The sequence below is a fragment of the Lolium rigidum genome, unplaced genomic scaffold, assembly GCF_022539505.1.
Source record: "Lolium rigidum isolate FL_2022 unplaced genomic scaffold, APGP_CSIRO_Lrig_0.1 contig_61873_1, whole genome shotgun sequence".
Classification (NCBI taxonomy): Eukaryota; Viridiplantae; Streptophyta; class Magnoliopsida; order Poales; family Poaceae; genus Lolium; species Lolium rigidum.
The window spans coordinates 6,969-27,632 of record NW_025901144.1 but is presented as its reverse complement, the minus strand read 5'-3'; the positions used below and the strand labels follow the sequence as shown (position 1 = coordinate 27,632).

The 20,664-nt window shown below is 46.4% G+C and overlaps 2 protein-coding genes across 2 annotated transcripts; one reads left to right on the top strand and one right to left on the bottom strand.

The window, feature by feature from the left end:
* Positions 1-1,787: 1,787 nt before the first annotated feature.
* On the bottom strand, positions 1,788-8,254 carry LOC124681939 (protein NRT1/ PTR FAMILY 8.3-like). The gene is made up of 4 exons (XM_047216709.1): positions 8,159-8,254; positions 7,160-7,324; positions 6,882-7,092; positions 1,788-3,369 (listed from the first exon to the last, which is right to left on the bottom strand). The coding sequence occupies exons 1-4, from the start codon at positions 8,252-8,254 to the stop codon at positions 1,808-1,810; spliced, it is 2,034 nt and encodes a 677-aa protein (XP_047072665.1). The 3' UTR covers positions 1,788-1,807.
* A 9,245-nt stretch (positions 8,255-17,499) lies between these two features.
* Positions 17,500-19,684, top strand: LOC124681938 (plastid division protein PDV1-like). Its single transcript, XM_047216708.1, has 2 exons — positions 17,500-17,866; positions 18,688-19,684. Exons 1-2 carry the CDS (start codon positions 17,549-17,551, stop codon positions 19,183-19,185), a joined length of 816 nt encoding a protein of 271 aa, XP_047072664.1. The 5' UTR covers positions 17,500-17,548; the 3' UTR covers positions 19,186-19,684.
* Positions 19,685-20,664: the final 980 nt, after the last annotated feature.

The window sequence follows — 20,664 nt, the reverse complement described above, 5'->3', positions numbered from 1 at the left end:
GGGCCTTCTGTCAAAATCCCGAGGTTTTTCCTGAAAGTTGGATTTACGCACAAAAACGAGACACCAGAACAGTTCTGCTGAAAACAGCGTTAGTCCGTGTTAGTTGCATCCAAAATACACAAATTAGAGGCAAAACAACAGCAAAAGTGTTCGGGAAAGTAGATACGTTTTGGACGTATCAAGGAGCAGTTCTTCCCCGACAACTACAAGGCCTAGACGGAGTTCTTCCGGCAAAGGTACTAGCGCGAACTCGCCGCCTAGGATGGCCCTCCCCCTCCTCCCGCGCGCAACAGCGCCGCCGGCCGCCGCCGCTGGTGGAGCGGGCCTGGCCGCACCCTCGAGAACGTGCTCGCGCACATCGAGGGCGGCAACTCCCCCGTACTGGGGATGCCGCCACTGGTGGCGCCTACCGTGTCGCGCCGGCACGGGAGCTCGTGGATGCCGCGACGGATGGCGTCGTCATCCTCGTCGTCTCGGTCGGCGTCGAGGTCCGGCGGGTCGGCTCCTCCACCAGCGACACCGACGGTCATCAAGAAGGAGCCGGCGTCTCCACCGCCGACCAGAGGGCGCAGCAGCGGCGCCCTCGTCATCCGTGAGGGGGGCACCGGTCGTCGTCTCCTTCGCGCGGCCGCAAGAGGAAGACGTCCAAGAAGGACGCCGCAGCTGCCGCTGCCGCGTCCCAGCTCGCCGAAGAGGAGGCCAAGCGGGCCGAGGATGCGGCGGTGGCCGAGGCGATCGCGAGGTTGCTGACCGACCTCATCCCCGCCGACAACGCCCTTCCGATGGACGTCGCGCTCGCCTGGTCCAGGCAGGACTGGTAGAGGCAGGAAGCGGAGCAGCAGATGCGTCTGCCTGACCTGGCGGCCGCGTGGCGACGCGCCGCCCGAGCCACACCGACCGCACCCACCGCACCCGTCGCCCCCCCCGTGCCGCTCATCAAGCTCGAGGAGAGCATCGACGACGAGTTGTATCGGCTGACGCCGCCACACTGCGACCCTAGCCAAGGTTCAAGCCGTTGGTACGGAGACACCGACCAGAGCAGCTAGCAGGCGCCGCCGCCCGAGGACGCCGGCAACTCCAGCGATGACGACAACAGCGGCGGCGACTACACGGCGTTCTACCGTCGTTTCGGTATGTAGATCGTCATGTTCTAGCTTTAGTTTATGTTTCCCTCTGGCAGAACGGCTGGAGATGCTCTAATCCTCTTTAATTGCTAGCTCTCATATCAACTTCCATTGCCACCATGGGATGCATTATACTCCCTCCGTTTTATTTATTTGGTCAACACAATATAAATTCTATGTCTACAAAATCTATATTGTTAGATTCGTATGCAAAAATGTTTTTCAGTGATATAATTTTTGTGACATATATTTGATATATTGTTGACCAAAATAGTGGTCAAAGCAAATTTTTAAACTACATGTGTGCCTGTTAAACTGAGACGGAGGGCATGTGTGCTGCATTTATATGCGTTTATACCGGCTGGGCTGGGTTGATGTGTGGGTTTGGTTTGTCCGGAATGCACAAACCCTGATGCTAAACTATTTTGTACTTTCCCTTTTCATTTATTGGGAGCTGAGGCACTTTTCCTCGGATAAAAGCAGAGTCAACGGATGATAACAAGATCACCACAGTACTATCTTGATATGTATAGTTGACTATTTTTTTTAAAAAAAAATGAGCAGTCCTGTATACAAACTAGTCATGTACTGTACAAGCTTGGTCGATTAAAATACACGCCGTTGTGCGGTGTAATCTCATATTCAAGTATGAAAGGCCAAAAATCGAGAATCACCAAACTTGATCACGAGAGGACCGTCTTGAGCTTGTAGTTCTTGGCAAATGCGCTGTACACGAGGAAGTTGAGTATGGAAATGGCGGCCATTATCCAGAAAAAGTAGTCGAGGTGCCCCTCGTTGAGGTCGTCGGCGATCCAGCCGGGGCTGTCGGCGGTGGCCGTGAAGAGAGCAATGACCGCGTATATGAGCGAGCTCAGGTAGCTCCCGAGCGCGATGGTGAGGAGCGCGAGCGACGTGCACATGCTCTTCATGGTGTCGGGCGCCTCGCCGTAGAAGAACTCGAGCTGGGCAATGTAGCAGAACACCTCCCCGCCGGCGAGGAAGAAGTACTGCGGTAGCTGCCACGCGATGCCGATGAGCTCTCCTCGCGCGACGCTGGCGAGTCGGCTCTTCTCGACGACCGCGGCGAGGGCCATGGAGAGCGCCATGAGGACGCGGCCAGCCCCCATCCGCTGCAGTTGCGACGGCTCCCCGTTGCCGCCAGAGTAGAAGGCGCCGAGCGCGGGCACGATCACCTTGCCGTAGAGGACCACCCAGGCGAGGACGCATAGCACCTCGAAGGAGCTCAGCGACGCGGCCGGTATGTTCAGGGAGAAGATGTTCATGTCCATGGCGCTGCCCTGCTGGATGAAGGTGGTGTTCATCTGGGAGTATGCCGCGGAGAAGATGATGCTGGTCGTCCACACCGGCAGGAGCCGCAGGAGAATCTTGAGCTCCTCCACCTGCGTGACGGTGCAGAGCTTCCACGACGTCCCCTCGACCAGGGTGACGTCGAGGTCCGAGAAGATGGCCGCCTTGTCCAGAAACCTGAACTCGCCGGTGTGCGCGATCCTGGGCGCCAGCTGGTAGAAACAATTATCATCCTTGTTGTCGTCGCTGGCCTCGTAGAGAAGGCCGGCGTCGGAGGGCAGCTTGAGGCTGGCCTTCCTGCAGGCGGCGACGAGCACCTGGCAGAGGCTCTTGAGCGGCGTGCCGGTGGGCATGCTGCGCTTGTACATGGGCGTGGCGAGTAGGAAGGCGGCGCAGGCGAGCGCGATGCACGCTGTGGAGATGGCGAAGCCGAGGCCCCAGCTGACGTTGAGCTGGATCCAGACGATGAAGAGGCCGGACACGATGGGGCCGAAGTCGACGCAGAGGTAGAACCAACTGAAGAAGGAGGCCTTGTCCTCCCGGTCCTCGGCGATGGTGTCGTCGAACTGCTCGGCGCCGAACGGCAGCAGAGAGGACCTCACGCCGCCGCTCCCGATGGCCACCAGGTAGAGCCCCACGAACGCGAGCGTCTTGGTGCTGACGAACGCGGACGAGACCTCGGGCGGCAGGAAGGCGGAAAAGGTGACGAGCAGCATGCCGAGGAGGTAGACGGCGAGGGAGACGAGGATGGTGTTGTAGTTGCCCCAGTAGGTGTCGGCGACGATGGCCCCGAAGATGGGCGTGAGGTAGCTGGTCCCAAACCAGGTGGCGACGTTGGACGCGCTGCCGAGGTTGCTGCCGTGGAGGACGGTCTCCAGGTACACCACCAGGTTCGTGGAGATGCCATTGAACGCCGTGCTCTCCAGGCACTCGAACCCTGTAACATCATCCAGTCTTAATTAAGGTAGTTCGTCAAACAAATTACAGTAGGTGTGTGACTGTGTGTACAAGCTATCCCCATCCACGAAAAAATGTCATTAACCCAGCTCATCTTGGCAACAAAAAATATTTCTCATTTGAGTTATCTTGGATGTGCCAAGATGGCTCTTATGAGATGGGGAATGAGTGGCATTCTGTTCAGACAGGGAACTCTCCAATTGAAAGGTGGCAAAATAAGATCAGCCACCTAAGACAATTCTTGAGAGGGTGGGCAAAAAAAAAATTGAACCAAATTTTTTTTTTGAACCAATGTGGGAAAAAAATTTAAGTGGTGTTTATATGAAGGAGAAAGAGGGGCTGCTCCTTCTTATAGGCGAGCTTGATTAAAGGCTGAACATCCCTTAATAGGGCCACAAAAAAGAGGCGGATATTAGTTTAGCCAAGCTTAGGCGTGATGAAGAAACCAAGTAGGCTCAACGCACCAAAGTTAAGCATCTTCAAGAGGGTGGGAATAATACAAAATAGTTTCACCTAATTGCTAATGGTAAGCACAGAAGGAAAATGATCTTTCAACTTGGACATGGTGAAGGGACAATTGTAGGTCAAGACAATAAAATTCGTCTTGGTGCACCGGTACCAAATTGTTTTAGTATGAGAGAATAAGTTACTCATGATATTACTCAATTCAATGAGGAGGAGAGAGCTATCCTCACATCACCTTTTACTGAAGAGGAGGTGTGTGAAGCAATATCTCAAATGGAACATAATAAAGGTCCAGGATTGAATGGGTTCATTGCTGGGTTTTATCAAAAGTTCTAGTATGTCATTAGAACTGATATGATGGCTCTATTCGTGTAGTTGCAGAATGGTGAGTTGCCATTATATAAGTTAAAATTTTACCAAAGAAGGAGGACGCGAGTAGAATTGAGCAATTACAGGCCCATATGTCTATTCCATGTTAGTTTCAAAGTTTTAACTGAAGTTGGAACTAATAGGGCAACTGAGATTGCACATAAGGTTGTTCGTCCTACACAAACGGATTTCATATCGGGTAGTTATTCTCCACGAGATTATTCATGAACTTCAAAGCAAGAAACTAGATCGTGTGCTATTTAAAATAGATTTGAAAAGGCATATGATAAAGTTAAGTGATCCTTCATGCAACAAGCTTTGCGCCTGAAAGGTTTCCCACCAGAATGGTGCGATTGGGTAGTTAGATTTGTGGAAGGTGAGAGTGTAGGTATTAGAGTTAATTATAATATTGGATATTATTTTTGAACTTTGAAGGGTCTAAGACAAGGAGATCCGCTATCTCCAATTTTATTCAATATTGTCGCTGATATGTTGGCCATTATTAAAGCAAGGGCAAAGGATAATGGTCAGATTGGCGGCTCAGTGCATCATTTCGTTAATGGTGGAATCTCTATTTTGTAGTATACGGATGACACCATTTTATTCATGGAGCATGATTTAGCTAAGGCCATTAATATGAAATTAATTCTAAGTACTTTTGAGCAACTATCTGGTTTGAAGATTAATTTTCACAAAAGAAAGGTTTTTTTGTAAGGCTAAAGAGGTTGAGCATGACAAGAGAAACATTTTTTTGATGTGAAGTAGGAGCTATTCCAGTTAAATATTTAGGAATACTTATACATTATAGGAAACTTCTTAATAAAGAATGGAAACCTATGGAGAATCGTTGTGAACGAAAACTTGCATCTTAGCTAGGCAAATAGCTTTCGTATGGAGACAGCTTGTCTTAATTAATTTTGTTCTTACTAGTCTGCCAATGTTCCTCTAATCTTTTTTTTTTGAGATACCCAAAGGTGTGCGGAAAAGATTAGACTTTTACATATTGCGGTTTTTTTAGCGAAGTGATGAACTAAAAAAATAGATCAACAAAGTGGAACATCATTTGTAGAATGATGAATCAAGGGGGTCTAGGCATCAAGGTATTGGATATCAAGAATAGATGTTCAATTCGTAAGTGGCTATTTAACATTCGTAATGGTCAAGGTGTGTGGCAAGAGTTGTTACATAATAAGTATCTCAGCGATAAAACTGTCTCGCAAAGTTCGAGCTAAGCCAACGAACTCTCCTATTTGGAAGGGCCTAATGGGAGTTCAAAATGATTTCTTTAAACATGGTTCCTTTATCGTATGGGATGGCATGAAAACCCATTTTTGGGAAGATATTTGGTTTGGTGACTCTTCATTAGCATCCTAACATTCAACTTCAACAACGTTTTAGTAGGAGATGCTCTAGCTAATAGACCTTTGAATATAGGATTCAATCTTCGCCTTACAGAGAATAAATGGGCTACCTGGACTGGCTTGGTTAGGAGGTTAATGAGAGTAACTATCTCTCATGAACCGGATAGTTTCAAGTGGCGCTTGACATCGAATGGGGTTTTCACGGTTAAGTCCATATATGTTGATTGTATGAATGGACATACGGTCTTCCTTAAAAAAATACTTATGGAAAATTAAGGTACCACTGAAAATTAAGATCTTCATGTGGTTCATACATAGAAAAGTGCTTCTTACTAAATATAACCTTGCAAAAATATGATGAACCGGGTGTACTAAATGTGCATAGATCACCTATTATCTTGAACCGGGTGTACTTCACATATAGCATCACACCTCCGGCTAATATGACAAATATGTTTGGCAATTGGCTGAATGGGATTGATTAGAAAACAAAAGCTCGGATTCATGTGGGAGATTGTGCTTCAGTTTGGGCAATGTGGAATTATCAAAACGATGTTGTTTTTAACACACTAGCAAACCTGATTTTTTTGCAGGTTATCCACAGAGCGGTTTCTACTATCAATATGTGGTCTTATCTCCTTCATGTGGACCAACGAGTACTCATGGATATTGGCTACAATCGTCTCATGGCAGTTGTTCAGGCTATCTTTACCTCGGGTGGATGTCAACATACTAAGAGAATCACATATGCTTAGAAGTCGGCATTGCTCTCTTTTTAGATGGCTTATTTTTGCTATATGTGATCCTTGAGATGTCAAATTGATGACTTTGTATCTGCAATAATATTAAAGTCGTGCACATCATTTTGATGCAGTTGGGGAGGATGCTCGCATTTCGAAAAAAAACCCTGAAAAATGTACTATATCTATCCATAAAAAGATGTTGCAAATTTATCTAAATTTAGATGTATCTAGATACTCTTTAGAGTATAAATACATGCGAATTTAGACAAAACTCCGAAATCCTTTTATGGATGACTACTTCCACTTTCCTTACAGTCAAAGTATTTCAAATTTGACCAAATATATGCAAAAGTATAACAATATATTTTTTTAGATCAAATAGCTATATGATGAAAATATAATTCATCACGAATCTAATTGTACTAATTTGGTGGTATAAATGTTGATATCTTTTATTTAAGAACATGGATCAAAGGAAATTGGAATCACAAAACGGAGGGATTAGTTTATATTGTAGTGTGATTCAAGTTTGTGGAGATATGGATGGAACTCACCTAGTACTACAAACGGCGCCTTGCTGCTACTGGTTACTTTCTTGTCAGTGAGAAGAGGCGGTGCTTGCAGGCTCTCCTCTGCAATCCTCTGCGATATCAAGCTCTCCTCATCAATCCTTGGCGACCGAATCCCCGGGCTTGTGGAAGCAACCCTTGGGCTTGAGGAAGCAAGCAGACTATTTGTTCTTTTGAACGAACGGTAGGTGAGAGCCTGATACATAATTAGAATGAGAAAGTCGATCGAAACAGCATTGCAGGATATGCCTCTGGATACTTACAAACGGTGCCTTGCGGCTGGTTATTGTCCTGTCATCGAGAAGTGGCGCTTGCGGGCTCTCCTCTGCAATCCGTGGCGAGGGAAGCCCTAGCTGTCTCGCCTCATCGATCCTTGGAGAAGCACTCCTTGGGGAAGCAAGTAGAATCCTTGGGGAACGGTAGGTGAGCTGCTCTTGATCCAAAACTAGAATAATGAGAAAGGAGATCGAAAGAACATTGCAAAATACTATGATTCTGGATACATAAGCATTTCAGAGTTTGTTTTTTTCTATAATACCACATTGCACGGTTTGTAAATTAGCTAGCAGAATTGAATCTGCGATTAAAAAAAAATTGTATGTCGACCATGTGCTGCAAAGATCGTCGCTAATTAACACCTAGTAGTCTCATGAAAGTAGAGCCAAATTATGCGCGCACCCTGTTAGCCGCCATAATTTAGTGTAGAGACAAGTTGTAAAGCCTGCGTATACAATCATAATTTTTTGGAAAATACAGCGCAAAACAGATCTGGTCCTACCGACGTTGCTGGTGGCGTTTGTTAACTCGAAACCGAACACTGATGTCTCTGGATGCATTATCGTTTTGAAGAACAGACGTCTGAATGCGTCAATCGACGATTCTAACTGATTTTGTTTAAAAGAGTAATATGCATATAGTCAGTCTTGTACCGTCGTATCGTGATTAGCTTAGACTTAGTCCATGGTTGTTGGGAGCCCGCAACTGGCCGCTTCAAGCTTCCTCGTCTGTCGTCTCCCGCTACTGATTCCGCGCGTGTTAGTGGTAGAAATGCATACTAAATTCTGACGCGGCAAATAGTAGTCTCCATTGAACTAGTCATCTCATATTTACCCCCATCTCACGATTGCTAATAAGTTGACGATCGATCCATGTTTGAAATAAACTGATGAAACGCCGGAAAAACGGCCATGATCGATGATTCTACTTGGAATTCAGATGCAGAGAGTAGGGTGGGATCGACATGGATGAGAACCGTCGTGTACCTGGCGTACGAGGGGCGGGCGCCCACCTCCCTCCGTGTCGTCTCCGGCGTCCAGGAGGATATACGGCCTTGGCGATGATGTTCGAAGGCTACTCATAATTCCTCTCTCTGATGGCTTCTCTGCCACTCTCTCCCTGTCTTCGGCTCTGCGTTTACAGTCTTGCCGCTATGCGAGCACCGAGCTGATTATATAGCAGCAGGCGCCGTCGCTGACAGAGAACTGGCTAGCTTTCCATGCTGGGACGCGGGGTAGGTGTGTCGATAGCACCAGTGGGCTAGTGGCAAGTGTGTTAATTATCCAAGAACGCTTCAAACAGAAAAATATATACTTCTACTTAATCAATAGGAGGTAGGTAGAGCTAGCAGATCCTTTGAAAATGCAGATCTAAATGATTTTAGGGAAGTCCCTAAAGTTTTATAAGTGTTCAGAGCGTACTGTTTCGGTGGATTCCTTACAACCACGGCCGACATATTTCATTTTCTTCGTATCACAACACGATTCAAGAATTGGCTGCGAATGAAATCAAAAACAAAACTAAGCCTGGAGTCCACGTAGTAGTGTCAACTTTATAGTGGTCCATATGAAATTCCAGAAATAATACTGTGCTTAACAAGACAAAAGCGTCTCCTTCTTTTTTCCAGATTATTCATATGATCACACACTCGATTCAGTTGCAGTCTTTGCTCCTCCCGTGAGATGAGCGGGAGGTTGTGGATTCTACATACACCCGTCTGGCGAACGGTTGCACATAATATCTTCACTTGAGTGGGTGATGGTTTTTAAGTAGATTGAAGGATATGCATAGATACAAATATATGTTGATATTTTTCAGAACGTTAATTCACGTACCGAACTTATACAATCCTTGAACTGCAATGACTTGAATGATGAACTTGGTGAAAAAAATGACTATGTGCATCAATTGATGTAAAGACCAGGGTTATACTCCTTTTTCCCGAAAGATATCACCCCATATGCATACAAACGTCTTTTCAACTTAATTTTCACATCACAGAAAACCACTTCTTATGCTTTGAATACACACACAATTGAACAACATTTCAAGTACATGAATTTGGAATATAAAAAATTCCTAATAAATGAACCAAAATATGTCTCAAATCGCTCCAAATAGTTATTTCTAATCCAAGCACAAAGCTCATCCAACATTACTTGAACATAATGAGCATCATACCGTCCTACACTCCCACTAGCATTTTGGAAGCCAAGATATCATCACGAATCATCTCACAAAAGGTTGTTGCATTCTCATCAATCTCATTTAGATCCATCAGTATGACCATTGTCTCTTCCTCATTCTTCCTCCTTATTTCTTTCTTGGCCTTCTGCATCATCCTCCCCCCCCCCGAAGAGAAAAATTGCACTCTTTAGAGTGAAAGATTCCTGCACTAGGCAAGTTTTTCAAAAGTCTGATGAAAAGAGACTAGACAATGTATTCATATTCAACACTCTCCCTCACATCTAGGCAATTTTAGTCCATAGCGTAGGTTCGGTGCACAAGCCGCATAATCTTTTTCTTTTATTTTTTAATATTGCGTGAGTAGGGTCTTGAACTTGAAACCTCCTGGCTCTGATACCATGAAAGATTCCTGCACTAGACAAGTTTTTTAAAAGTCCGAACTGATGAAAAGAGACTAAGCAGTGTATTTATATTCAACATAGAGTTCGTATTCTACTCTGACATGGCCTTCATGTGTTACTTATTCTCCTTCATCTGTTGCCACCTTGTTGTTTTCTCGTGTTTCCTCTTAGCACCAAGTCAAACTAGGCTTGAATCACGTGAGATGCAAGTCATTCCTTGTATTTAGTATCTCGTCAAGCTTATCTCTATAGGATGTTTGTTGCTTTGTTTCTTTCTTGCGATTCTCCTTCTATATCTTCCTCCTAGGCCTCAATAAGGTTAGGTTGGGTTTATGTGCTCTACCCTCCCCATATCCACCATCATAATCACCTCCTAGAGAGGAGGAGGAGTAGCCTGGCATTTGTCTCTTTAGTGGGGTCTCTTTACCCCTTGTCTTACACTTCACATTGTTCTTGACTAATGCCCAACAGTGGTGCGAGAGAAAGGGCTTCCCTTCCGACTTGGGCATCTGCCTGTACCACCCATGGACATATACAACTTGTGTGGTGTTGAGTAATTCATGAGACAATATAGTTACAAGATGTAAAATACATAGGCATATATGATCATAGTATATATTCATGTGATTGTGTGGGTGCACACCCACTACCAGGGGCGGAGCTAGAGGAAGAGTCACCGTGATGCGTCTCTATACAAGTTTCTACATCTGCAGCCTTGCTAGCTCAAATTATAGCTTCGCTGATGCACTTTTCTATGTATAACTGATGCACAGGCCTTAGTAAGCTTATAAGTGTAACTAAAATATTTCGTTGACCCTGATGCTTGTGCATCAGGTACATAATATCAAGCTCCACCACTACCAACTACTAGGGAATAGCTTATCACCAAAGGATCAAATGGCTACCGCCGGCGCACTTAGGTACGCCAACGCTATCATGCCGATGGTATTAGGCTACTGCTGGCGCACCAGAACGGTACGTCAGCGGTATATGGACCTAGCACTGACGCACTATGTTAGGTACATCGGCGGTAGTTCATTTAGGAAAAAAAGGCCCGCCCCACCACGTGCCAACCTTTATTCCCTCATTCCGTTACATTTACAGAGAGCATCACAAAAGGACCAAAATTACAATCTAGCAGTGAATTTTGCATCGAACACCCTAACAAGAACTAAAAAAGCCATCAGGTCCTCAACCACTGCCCTTCTCCTCCAATGATGTGTGCATCGGAGGCGCTTTGTAGTACTCGCTGATTCGCATCGCGAGAGAGGGAGTGCTTCATGGTGGCCACAGGTTCCGTTATCTGCCACGAGCGGAGGCAGATGAGATGATGACCTCCGTTGTAGAAGCCCAGCGCAGTTCCATGACGCCAAGGTGTTGGCGTTGAGCGCGGTTACCGTGTGTGCAATCTTGTTGATGGAGTTGGTCTCGCTGGTGAGGGATCCCTAATCGACACCGAGCTTGGAGGTGACGAGGCGGAGCACGCACATGTTGCGGGGACCATCTCCTCGACGCAGAGATGCACGACATCGCCCGGGGTGAGCTCGCGGGCTAGCAGAATGGATCTGGCGCAGAACCTCCAGTGCCTTCTTTGAGTTGGTCTCCTGTCAGACGTCGATGGCCCCCGGCCTGGGGGAGGGCGTGGTGGGTATCGCCCGCGGAAATGAAGAGGGCGTGGGTAGCGGTAGCTCCATTAGCCCGTAGCTAGGATTTTCCTTGGGTTCTGGGAGGCAGAGGGTCGAGCTAAATAGACGTATATGGAGACGAGACTAGGCGCGAGGGCTAGATTCACCCTCTTGTGTCAGCCTTCGGTGTGCCCGTCCACTGCCGGTGTGGTGTGCAGTGGTGGAGATGTGTGTGGTGTGTTGTGGTGGTGGTGTTCGTGCGTCCCAGACCGGCTGCGTGCATGGTGTGTGTGGCGGTGTGGGTACGTGGCGGTGTGGGTGGTGTGGTGCGGGGTGTGTTAGGTGGCATGGAAAACGCTTCACGTTGTTCCCTCGCCCCCTCCCATCCCACCTACTTGACACAGAGCGTGGAGGCAAAGGGAGAACCCTACATATCCCTCTCCTTCAGGTGCCCCTCCTATTCTCTCCCCGACCCTTGCCACCGGCATGGACTACCGGCCATTGCCCGCGTAGCGCCGACGGTGGCGGGGCTGACTTTTCCCGTGGTTAGCGGGTGGCGCGGGGGCTCTTTGATGGTGGCGGTAGGCCGACGGTGGTCCAGCTCGGTGGCATGCAACCCGTGAGCTAGGTGAGAGGAGTAGCGGCGGCGCTACCTCTATAGCGAAGCGGAACGCTCGGGAGGGTCCTGGTGGTGCATTGCTCGGCCCAGATCTGGGCCCCATCTGGGCTGGAGAGGGCCGTCGGCCCCTCGTGCGTCGGAAATGCTTTCTCGAGGCAGAAGAGGTGTGGTAGCAATGGATGGTTGGTGGCGGCGCAGGCAGCGGGCCTGCTGCAGCATGGCGGCGGGGAGTTCACAAGACAGACTAGGCTCGGCTGGGCCAGTACGGGCATGGTGTATTCTTGCTGCGATGTCTGGTCGGCTTTGACGAGCGGCCGCGGTGCTGCTACTCCCGTCCCTGTTGTCCCATGTTCTTCCTCTAGACCTCACAGCGGTGAACACAAGGAAATGGCGTGGATGGCTTCAAGACTGTGGTGGTCTGTACTAGCGGGCGACAAGTTGGGTGGAGCACTACAGATTGTCCGGGGTGGTGGTTTTGGGGGTCGGGATGAATCCTTGTCGGTTCGTCCGGCACCGATGCCGTGATGCCTATGGGTGTCGTTGTTCCTTCTTGGAGGGCGTCGGGTGTACCCACTCCCCACCTCCCTCCGCATGATATGGGGGAAACCCTGGGAATTTTCCGGGAAGCAACGTCGTCATCATTTTTCTTGTTGAAGGTGGTGCTTGGTATGATGTGATTCGGTGTGCTAGGAATATGGTGGGACTTCTCCGAAGGGCGCATCGGTTGAGGGTCGTCTTTGTTTTCGTCAGTCTGCTGCGGTTGGTATTTGTTTCTCTTTGCTCGTATTTCTTTGTTTTCTTTGGCTTGCATGTACTGCAACCTCGACGTGCTTGTTGTATCGTGTGGTTGATATCTTAATATAGCGGGGCGAAAGCCTATTTTAAGGAGGAGGGCGCATATCACGATCACGTAACGGTTCAACCATTGCTATTTACCTTAGAATACTTATATGTACGTCATCTGCTTCTCCTACATGCGCATTTCATTGAAACGTTTATGCCATTGATGCACATTCATCACTCATCATGTTAATGAAAGAATTGTGAGAAATAATCAATTTATCACTAAACTTGCAATTGTACAAAATCAACTAGGAATGCACATTTAACCATTTGGAGGTGCTAAAACTACAGTTGAACAAACAAAATTGAAAAAATGGAAAACACAACCTGCAGGCATGTGACCAACACCTGAGAGACGTTGATCATGGCGAGATCACCCATCACTGTTGGTGGCCAAAGATGGACCTTGGAGGAGTGCAGGAGCAGCATGGAGGAGGGTGTACGGACTCGACAGAAGTGTTGCCCATTGGATTCTGCACAAACATCTTATTTGTATGTGGGGCCTTCGATGGTGCGGCCTTGCTCTGAGCCGACGGTTAGGAACTTTCTTAGTGCCATGCTGAAGGAAACCATAGTGGCCGATGCAACGAAAATTTTCGTCCTGCCAACGGGAGGAACTGTTAGGGGAAGGGTGTGATAGAACCCTAATTTGAAGTCAGCCGTGGATTCTTTTTATGCCAGATCTAAAAATTACACCGATAGCATGTGCTATAAAAATCATTTGGAATGGTCATTTCCTCTATTTTGGCGGTTTTTTTCTAGATGACATTTGCATGATCTTGTAGAGTTGCTCTTAGATCACCGCCAACATTAGTTCTTAAAACAAACCCTTAAACCATTCATCCGAGATGTCAAATTTGACTCCAACTCACTATATTCCATTTCTCACCCATAAAATATTTTCCACTCCCTTTTACATATATCCTCGCTGTAGCAACTAATTTTACACCACAATAATTCAAACTGTAATACTTATAATGCATACAATTATACAATTTTAAAGTAATTAATTTTAAGCAACACAATTTAAATTCACATTTATTTCAAGATGCAAATATCAAATAATACAATTACATGTTCATCGAACCACGTAGTTTATCGAAATACTCGATTGAAAATAAATAAAATAATTAAAATGCTAGGTAAAAGCTTTGCCCATTCCATTAATTGAGAAGATAGTTGCTAGGTTAATTATGGAGAATCTAACAAAAACCGATACAAGCACACAACGACCAAGAGACCGTGCACTGCTTTTCTTGCGGGTGTTGCATCTCGCTGTATAGTTCAAATGGTGTAAGAGTTGTGCCTTGTAGGGTGAGGTAGTGGAGTAAATTCCGGTATTAGTGAGGTTCCACACAATCAAGTCATGCACCTCCTCTCTTAATATTACACCATTTAACTCCGTCCATAGTAAGATGAACTCCGTTAGGTGGTGGAGCGAGAAATTAAAGTCCAACTTGATCTTTGAAATCCAAGCGTTTTCCCTTGTGGCTTGCTCCACTTTCCATTTCTTTCTTGATGAGGCCTGAAATAGGAGCGACGAGATGTCTTTGGGCTTCCTCCCATTAAGCCACGGTGAATGCCAAAAAGGTGCAATCTTCCCATTGTCAATAGTGATTATGGTGGATGCATAGAAGATGTCCGTATCTACATCATCTCAAGGGTTACCTAATCCGATCCAAAGCCTATGGGGCTCCTTCCATTCATAGCAAGGCCAATTTACAAGAAGAATGCTCCCACGTATGCACCTAACATTATGTACCTCATTCTTCAGAAAGAAACCGCTTGCCCCTTCTTTTTCTCACAAGAACGTGAGGCCTCAAAAGAAGGGTCTCAATTGGAAAATGCAAGTGTGGTGCTAGTGGCTCTCACGCTCCTTTTGCCTCTACTGATGATGAGAATGTGCTTGCTGCTTGCCGCCATCCTTGCATGAAAAATGCTAGCAATGCCCCCATTGGGGATGGATGGACTGCCTCCTCAAGGGATGAGATGAGGACCTCGGTGAAGAAGGCCTCCGTGTTTGAGAAGATGCTCTTGTGCATGAACATTGACATGAACATTGACATCCGCAAGTCTCATTATACCTCCTACAGGACTCAACGTCGCATTGATCATAATCAGCATGTCCTTATGGACAAGGTTGTGCAGTTTTTTCCTCCTGATCAGTGCCCACCTGCTTTCCCAGAGCCTACCACTGAGTAAGAGGGCACCTTGTCTTTAACCACTTGGAACCAAGGTGGCCTCGTGAAATGGAAATAGCTTGAGGAGATCACTTCTGGACCGTCAAGGTGCCCATGGACGAAAATGATGAAGAGTATGCGGCTAGTGGTACCGGCAGTGGAAGTGGAAATGTGGGAGTGACTCCAACTGATCGCCTTCGGGGCGCGTAGCATCGCTCTTTTCCCTTTTTAGTGTCTCGATGCCAAAGGGGGAGAAATAGCTCTATTAGGTTGTCTTCGGGATTTTCATGGGTCGAGTGCAAGCTTTCGATGTGTTTTCGCTTGCTTCTCTTGGTTGTGCTCTTTATCTTACCGTTGAACTATTCGGTGTTTATTTGTCTTGTATTGAACTATATCCTATGTGGTCTGTGAGACATGTTGGTATTGTAGTGTCATCTATTATGTGGTATGATCTCTAATTCTTGCTAGTCTTTACCTTATCTCTTAGATGTCTATATCTTGTGCAAATTATATGTTCTTGTTTATCTAGTCATCTTGCACTTGTGGTTGGTGAATAAAATATATGGGGAGTGTTGATCCTATGTGTTCTACACTTGTTTCCAGTTGCAAACTATGTGGTGTACACATCAAGGGGGACCGTCTCTCTTTTATTTACTTCTTTGATATGCCTATCATAATCTTTGCAAATCTTTATGTTGTCATCAAATACAAAAAATGGGGAGATTGAAAGGACATTTCACTCATAATGTTGTTTTGTCTATTTGTTAACAACATAAAGATAATTTGTCGTGCGCTTATACGTTCTAGATTCTATCTTTGGTAAGCATGTCACGGTTGTCAGCCCCTCAAAAGTGAAAAGAAGATGGTGGTGCTCGTAGCTTTGTGGTGAAGTGTCTATAGGTGCTCAAGTTCAAGTTTAGGGGTTGAGGGTGAAGTGTGGTTGAGAGAACCACAATATTTGTGGTTGTTGATTATCTCTAGACCGGAGACTCTGAACTTGCCAACACTAGAGACTCCGGTCCCCTGGACTCGAGACTCCGGTTAAGACCCCCGACCACCAATCTTGGGTTTTGGCCCGTGTGCCTCACGCTCAGTATGGGGGTCCGAGGTCTTTTTTTGGCAAGATCGGGGACTCTGTCTGGAGATTCTTGTGTGGCCGTTGCTGGTCACCTAGGACCGGAGTCTTCGGTCCCCCGGACCGGAGATTCCGTCCCTAGTTTGTCAACAATGTCTACAATTAATATTAGGGGTATAAATAGCACCCTTCTTCCCCAAATGAAGGCTGCGACTTCTACTCTCTTTTTCTCTCCTCCATTATTTCAAAGCTCAAATCTTCAAGATCTCCCTTCCCATCTGCTCAATCTTGTTGCCCTCTTGGGAATCAAGAGAGGAACCCTAGATCTACACTTCCACCAAAGGAATTTGTCTGTCCTAACCGTTTCAAAAAGAATGAAGTTGTGAAACCCTAGCTTTGTGAGAAGTCACCCCGAAAGCTTGTTTTGTGTTGTAAAAGCTCCATGATTGGTTGTTGGGAGCCTCCGATTAAGTTATGGATGCCTGTCCTAACCTTTGTAAAGGTGCCGGTTGCCACTTTGAAGGCTACCACTTAATGGAGCATGAGTTAACCTTTGTGTTATTCTCATCGGAGAATAGGGTGAGGCCTTTATCGTGTTGGTTAGCATTCGTGCATCACACCCCTCCAACGTAGACGTACTTCCTCTAAAAAGGAAGGAACTACGTGAATCATACCATTGTGCCTCCGTGTGCTTCACCTCGATTATTTCTATCATTTACCGCACTTTACTTCTTGTATCTTGCCCCGTGTGTTGTTTGTTTGCATATTTTCATATAGGTAACTTCATATAGTTGCATATCTAGAGAATTTACCTTTGTATCAAATTTAAATCGGAAAAAAATTAAAATTTGATTAGCACATATTTACCCTCCCTCTAGGTGCCCATACAATCCTTTCAAGCGGAGGAAGGCGACGACGGGGATGGGACCATTGAGTGCCCCGAAGTACGACGAGTAGGCTAGGGTAGATGAACTGGTACTTTCATTCAAAGTGAAAAATAATTAAATTTGAATAAAATTATTATTTTTGTCCTACTTAATTATTTTGGGCATCGTTTGGAGACCGCGGCTGGAAACGGATATCCCAGAAAGCACACCACGTGGCGAAGTCTTCCAAAAGGTCAATCCGGTGTATTTGACGAACGCGCTTTGAGGTACGCAAGTAGAGATGCTTTAAGACTAACAAGTAATTCGCAAAAAAAGTAGCACTAAAAAGTTTCGCTTGAATTACATGATTGAAGTTTTGGTTGGAACAAATCAAGGGGGCAAACAAAAACCACGATATTTTCGTCCGCCAGCGAACAAACAACGGAAAAGCCTTCCGCATCGGTCGTGCCGCCGTCACATATTCCACCAATTCACTCTCTCTCTTCCACCATTTTCCCTCCCTTTGCTCACCTCGCCGTCCGACCCAATCCGCACGCGAACCCTAGGCTAGGGCGAGGTGATGAGATGGGACGCGGCCGACGCGGAGGCGGTTCTGGAGCGGATCTGGGACCTCCACGACCGCCTCAGCGACGCCATCCTCGCCGTCTCCACCACCCACTTCCTCACCGCGCCGCCCCAGCGCCCCGCCGCCTCTGCCCGTCGGAACAACGGGTACGTCTTCTTCAAGGACCGGCCGGAGGGAGGAGGAGCCGAGGACGGCGGCGGCGGCGGCGGGTCGGCCCTAGCCGCGGCGGCGGAGGCCATGGCCGAGGCCCGGAGCCTGCACGCCATCCGGTCGGCGCTCGAGGACCTCGAGGACCACCTCGAGTTCGTGCATGTGAGACTGCCCCCTTCCCCTACCCTCGTTCCCCTCGTGTGCTTTAGGGCTTCTCTCTGTTGATTAGTACTTTCTAGTCCACGCTCGCCCGAGTTGCTGCAATGAATACATAGATAGCGGATCCGTGAGGGGTGAGGGTGCGCTGTTCGCGTGATTGGGGAATCCCGATTTCCAGTGCCTCTTTTGTATCCTCTACTACGATTGGCCTCTTTGTGATCCACGCAGCGTTTCCTGTGATTGGTTAATTAATGCATCATGTTGTTCTCATGGTAGGCTGCGGTGCTGCTCCATGTTCATATGTTACACTATATTAGCAGCAGGGTTACAGATGTCTGTGATGAATTCTGGGTTAATTTTTCCTCTGTTTGCTTAGATTGATGTTTTCTGTCTAGATGATCTTGACTTGGATTGGTTTGGTCGTCTTCAAATTGGCCACAAGCCGCTGTTCTAGATTGGGAGCGAAACATAGGCTGTGTGGATCTGAAAATTTTGGAATCCACATGAATTTCGCTGCCCTGTTTGTTCTCCTGTCCTAATGTTGGTCTCGTGTCAACTAGGCGGGAAGGAAACAGTGCCTGTTCAGTAGTTGGTTCTCATTTCTAGAAGGGCGATTGAATAAAGCAGTGATTCATTTCGTTAGACAGAGCTTTGTCTTCGTCGGGCTTAATTTTATTGTTTACCCCTTCTGCCTTTTCCAATTGATAGAGAAATTTGAAAATCTGCACTGGCATAGTTGACAATGTGTTCAGTTAATTCAGCTGTTTCTCCAGTACAGTAATTATGAGATCTGTTATTTACTTGCATCAATATTTTCTCCACAGACTGTTCAATCGCAGCAGCAGGCTGAACGGGATGCTGCCATCGCAAGGCTGGAGCAAAGCCGTGTAGTCCTTGCTACGCGGCTAGCTGAACATCAGGGGAAGAAGTATAGAGTCATTGATGAGACCTTAGCATTTGTAGGTGAGGTTAGCGACAAGAGTCGATTTATCTCGCCAGAAGATCTCCGTGCAACAGGCCAGTCAGGGGAGGAGGCAGTAGAAAATGGGGGCAATGGTTCCAGTATCATGGCAAACTTGTTATCTGGTAGTCTATCTTTAGCCAAGAATTCGTTTCGAGCGGACAAGATCGGTGGTGCTCTGGGTAATGCGGCAGTGTTTGCAGTAAGTATGCTCGCTTTCTTGCAGTTGCATCAAGTCGCATTCAGAAGTAGAACCCAACCTATGGAATACAGGAAGAGGATTGATTACAGTTACCAATCTGGGAGCTCACAACAGGGTGGCAAAGGAAAGCATCTTGAGGTGTACCTAGCCAGAGGCTGAGAAATAATCAGATCACATGCAGTTTGCCTGTACAGAAAAGTTTTGACCCAGTGATAGGTTTTGTCGGTTTTGTTAGGCCACTAACCATTCTTTACAATGGACTGGACAGTGTTCCATACTACTAAGGTACTAGACGTGACATTCTTTCGGATGGATTTGTCTACCTTCCTCGATACTCAGTTCTACCCCCAAATTGTAAATGGATTTGTCCTTACTGATGGATTGTTTTGCTGAAAGCATGTTTGAAGGCGGCCGTCTTGAGTCCCATTCTGCTCCTAGTTGCTGCTTGAGCTCATCCCATGAAGACTACCCGGTTCTTGTTAGTTGTTACATCCTCATGAGGACTTCTCAAGGTTCTCTGTTTTACTGACTCTGTCATGGCTGTTGTACAAAGCACATGTGACACTTGTATTTCTTTTTCCTCTTTAATGGAGATGGAGTACACTTGAGGGCATGTGCTTTGCTCTTTCTTGTGCTTGATGATGCTCTCAGACTTTTCTTTGTTGTGGTCATATTTGGTGCTGAAGCTTCTTCGCCTATCGGCTTGGGCGCTAGGCCACTGTTTTACTTTTACAGATGTGTGCAACTGTGCTACTTTTTTACCTGGCCCTTGCATGCTGGTGGTCGGTTGCGATGTGTTCTCTTTTCTTTTTTTGTTTGTGCTGCAATCTGTCAAAAGGTGAAACTAAACAAGTATCCTATGCATGATGCTATTGGTTGCACCATGCATAACTGGGAGGTTGAGAGAGTAAATATTGTTAAGGAATACTTGTTGATTCCTATTGAGAAATGTAAGCTCCATTTTCTGTGTCATTGCTATCTTCTTTGTGGTGGACACTTTGTACTAATCATAATCATAGTGTCAATCATGTCTGTTTTCATGATATTTGATTGTCATGTTAAAAAAGTGCTGAGGTTTACTTGATTGTACTTAGTTCATAAGCAGGGCAAGGCCTCTTTACTCGAAATCTGGAACCGGTAAAGTAAAGGAGAAGATTTGTCTCTGGCTAAACGATTTCTTTTGGGCAGATAGTCTGTCGGTATAAGAAGCGATCTGATTTGTCAAAGGCCACCCTCATTTTGGCAAGCTCGATTTCAGCTAAACAAACTGGCAGAGTATAAACATTCTCAGTTGTGTTCTTTGCTGAAAAACCTTGACAAAATTCGAATTACTATCAAGGAAAAGAGTCGACAGGTCACCTCCCTTTGAGGGAAAAGAGAGAGCTGGCCTACTTGGAATTGGAAATCAAATTTCGGTTTGGTGGTAATAAAGATATAGGTCACCTCTATCTTTTCCCTCAAGAAATGCAAGATTGACCGTGGGGGTTGAGATAATTGAAGATTTTCAAAGGCCAACAATGGTGGACAAGTTGGAACTGAAAATTTAGATCTTATCGTGGATGAGGAACCCTTTAAGGCCCGGTTCAGTTTGAGTGGGTTTGATATGGATTGGGAGGTATTAGCCGGGAATTAAACGTG

Excerpts from the sequence above, each read along its gene's own strand:
- LOC124681939 (XM_047216709.1), bottom strand. The coding sequence starts at position 8,254 with ATGAGTAGCCTTCGAACATCATCGCCAAGGCCGTATATCCTCCTGGAC. Across the intron at positions 7,325-8,158 it reads GCCCGCCCCTCGTACGCCAG|CTCACCTACCGTTCCCCAAG; the intron begins GTACACGACGGT and ends GATCAAGAGCAG. Across the intron at positions 7,093-7,159 it reads CCAGCCGCAAGGCACCGTTT|GCTCTCACCTACCGTTCGTT; the intron begins GTAAGTATCCAG and ends ATTATGTATCAG.
- LOC124681938 (XM_047216708.1), top strand. The coding sequence starts at position 17,549 with ATGAGATGGGACGCGGCCGACGCGGAGGCGGTTCTGGAGCGGATCTGG. Across the intron at positions 17,867-18,687 it reads ACCACCTCGAGTTCGTGCAT|ACTGTTCAATCGCAGCAGCA; the intron begins GTGAGACTGCCC and ends TTTTCTCCACAG.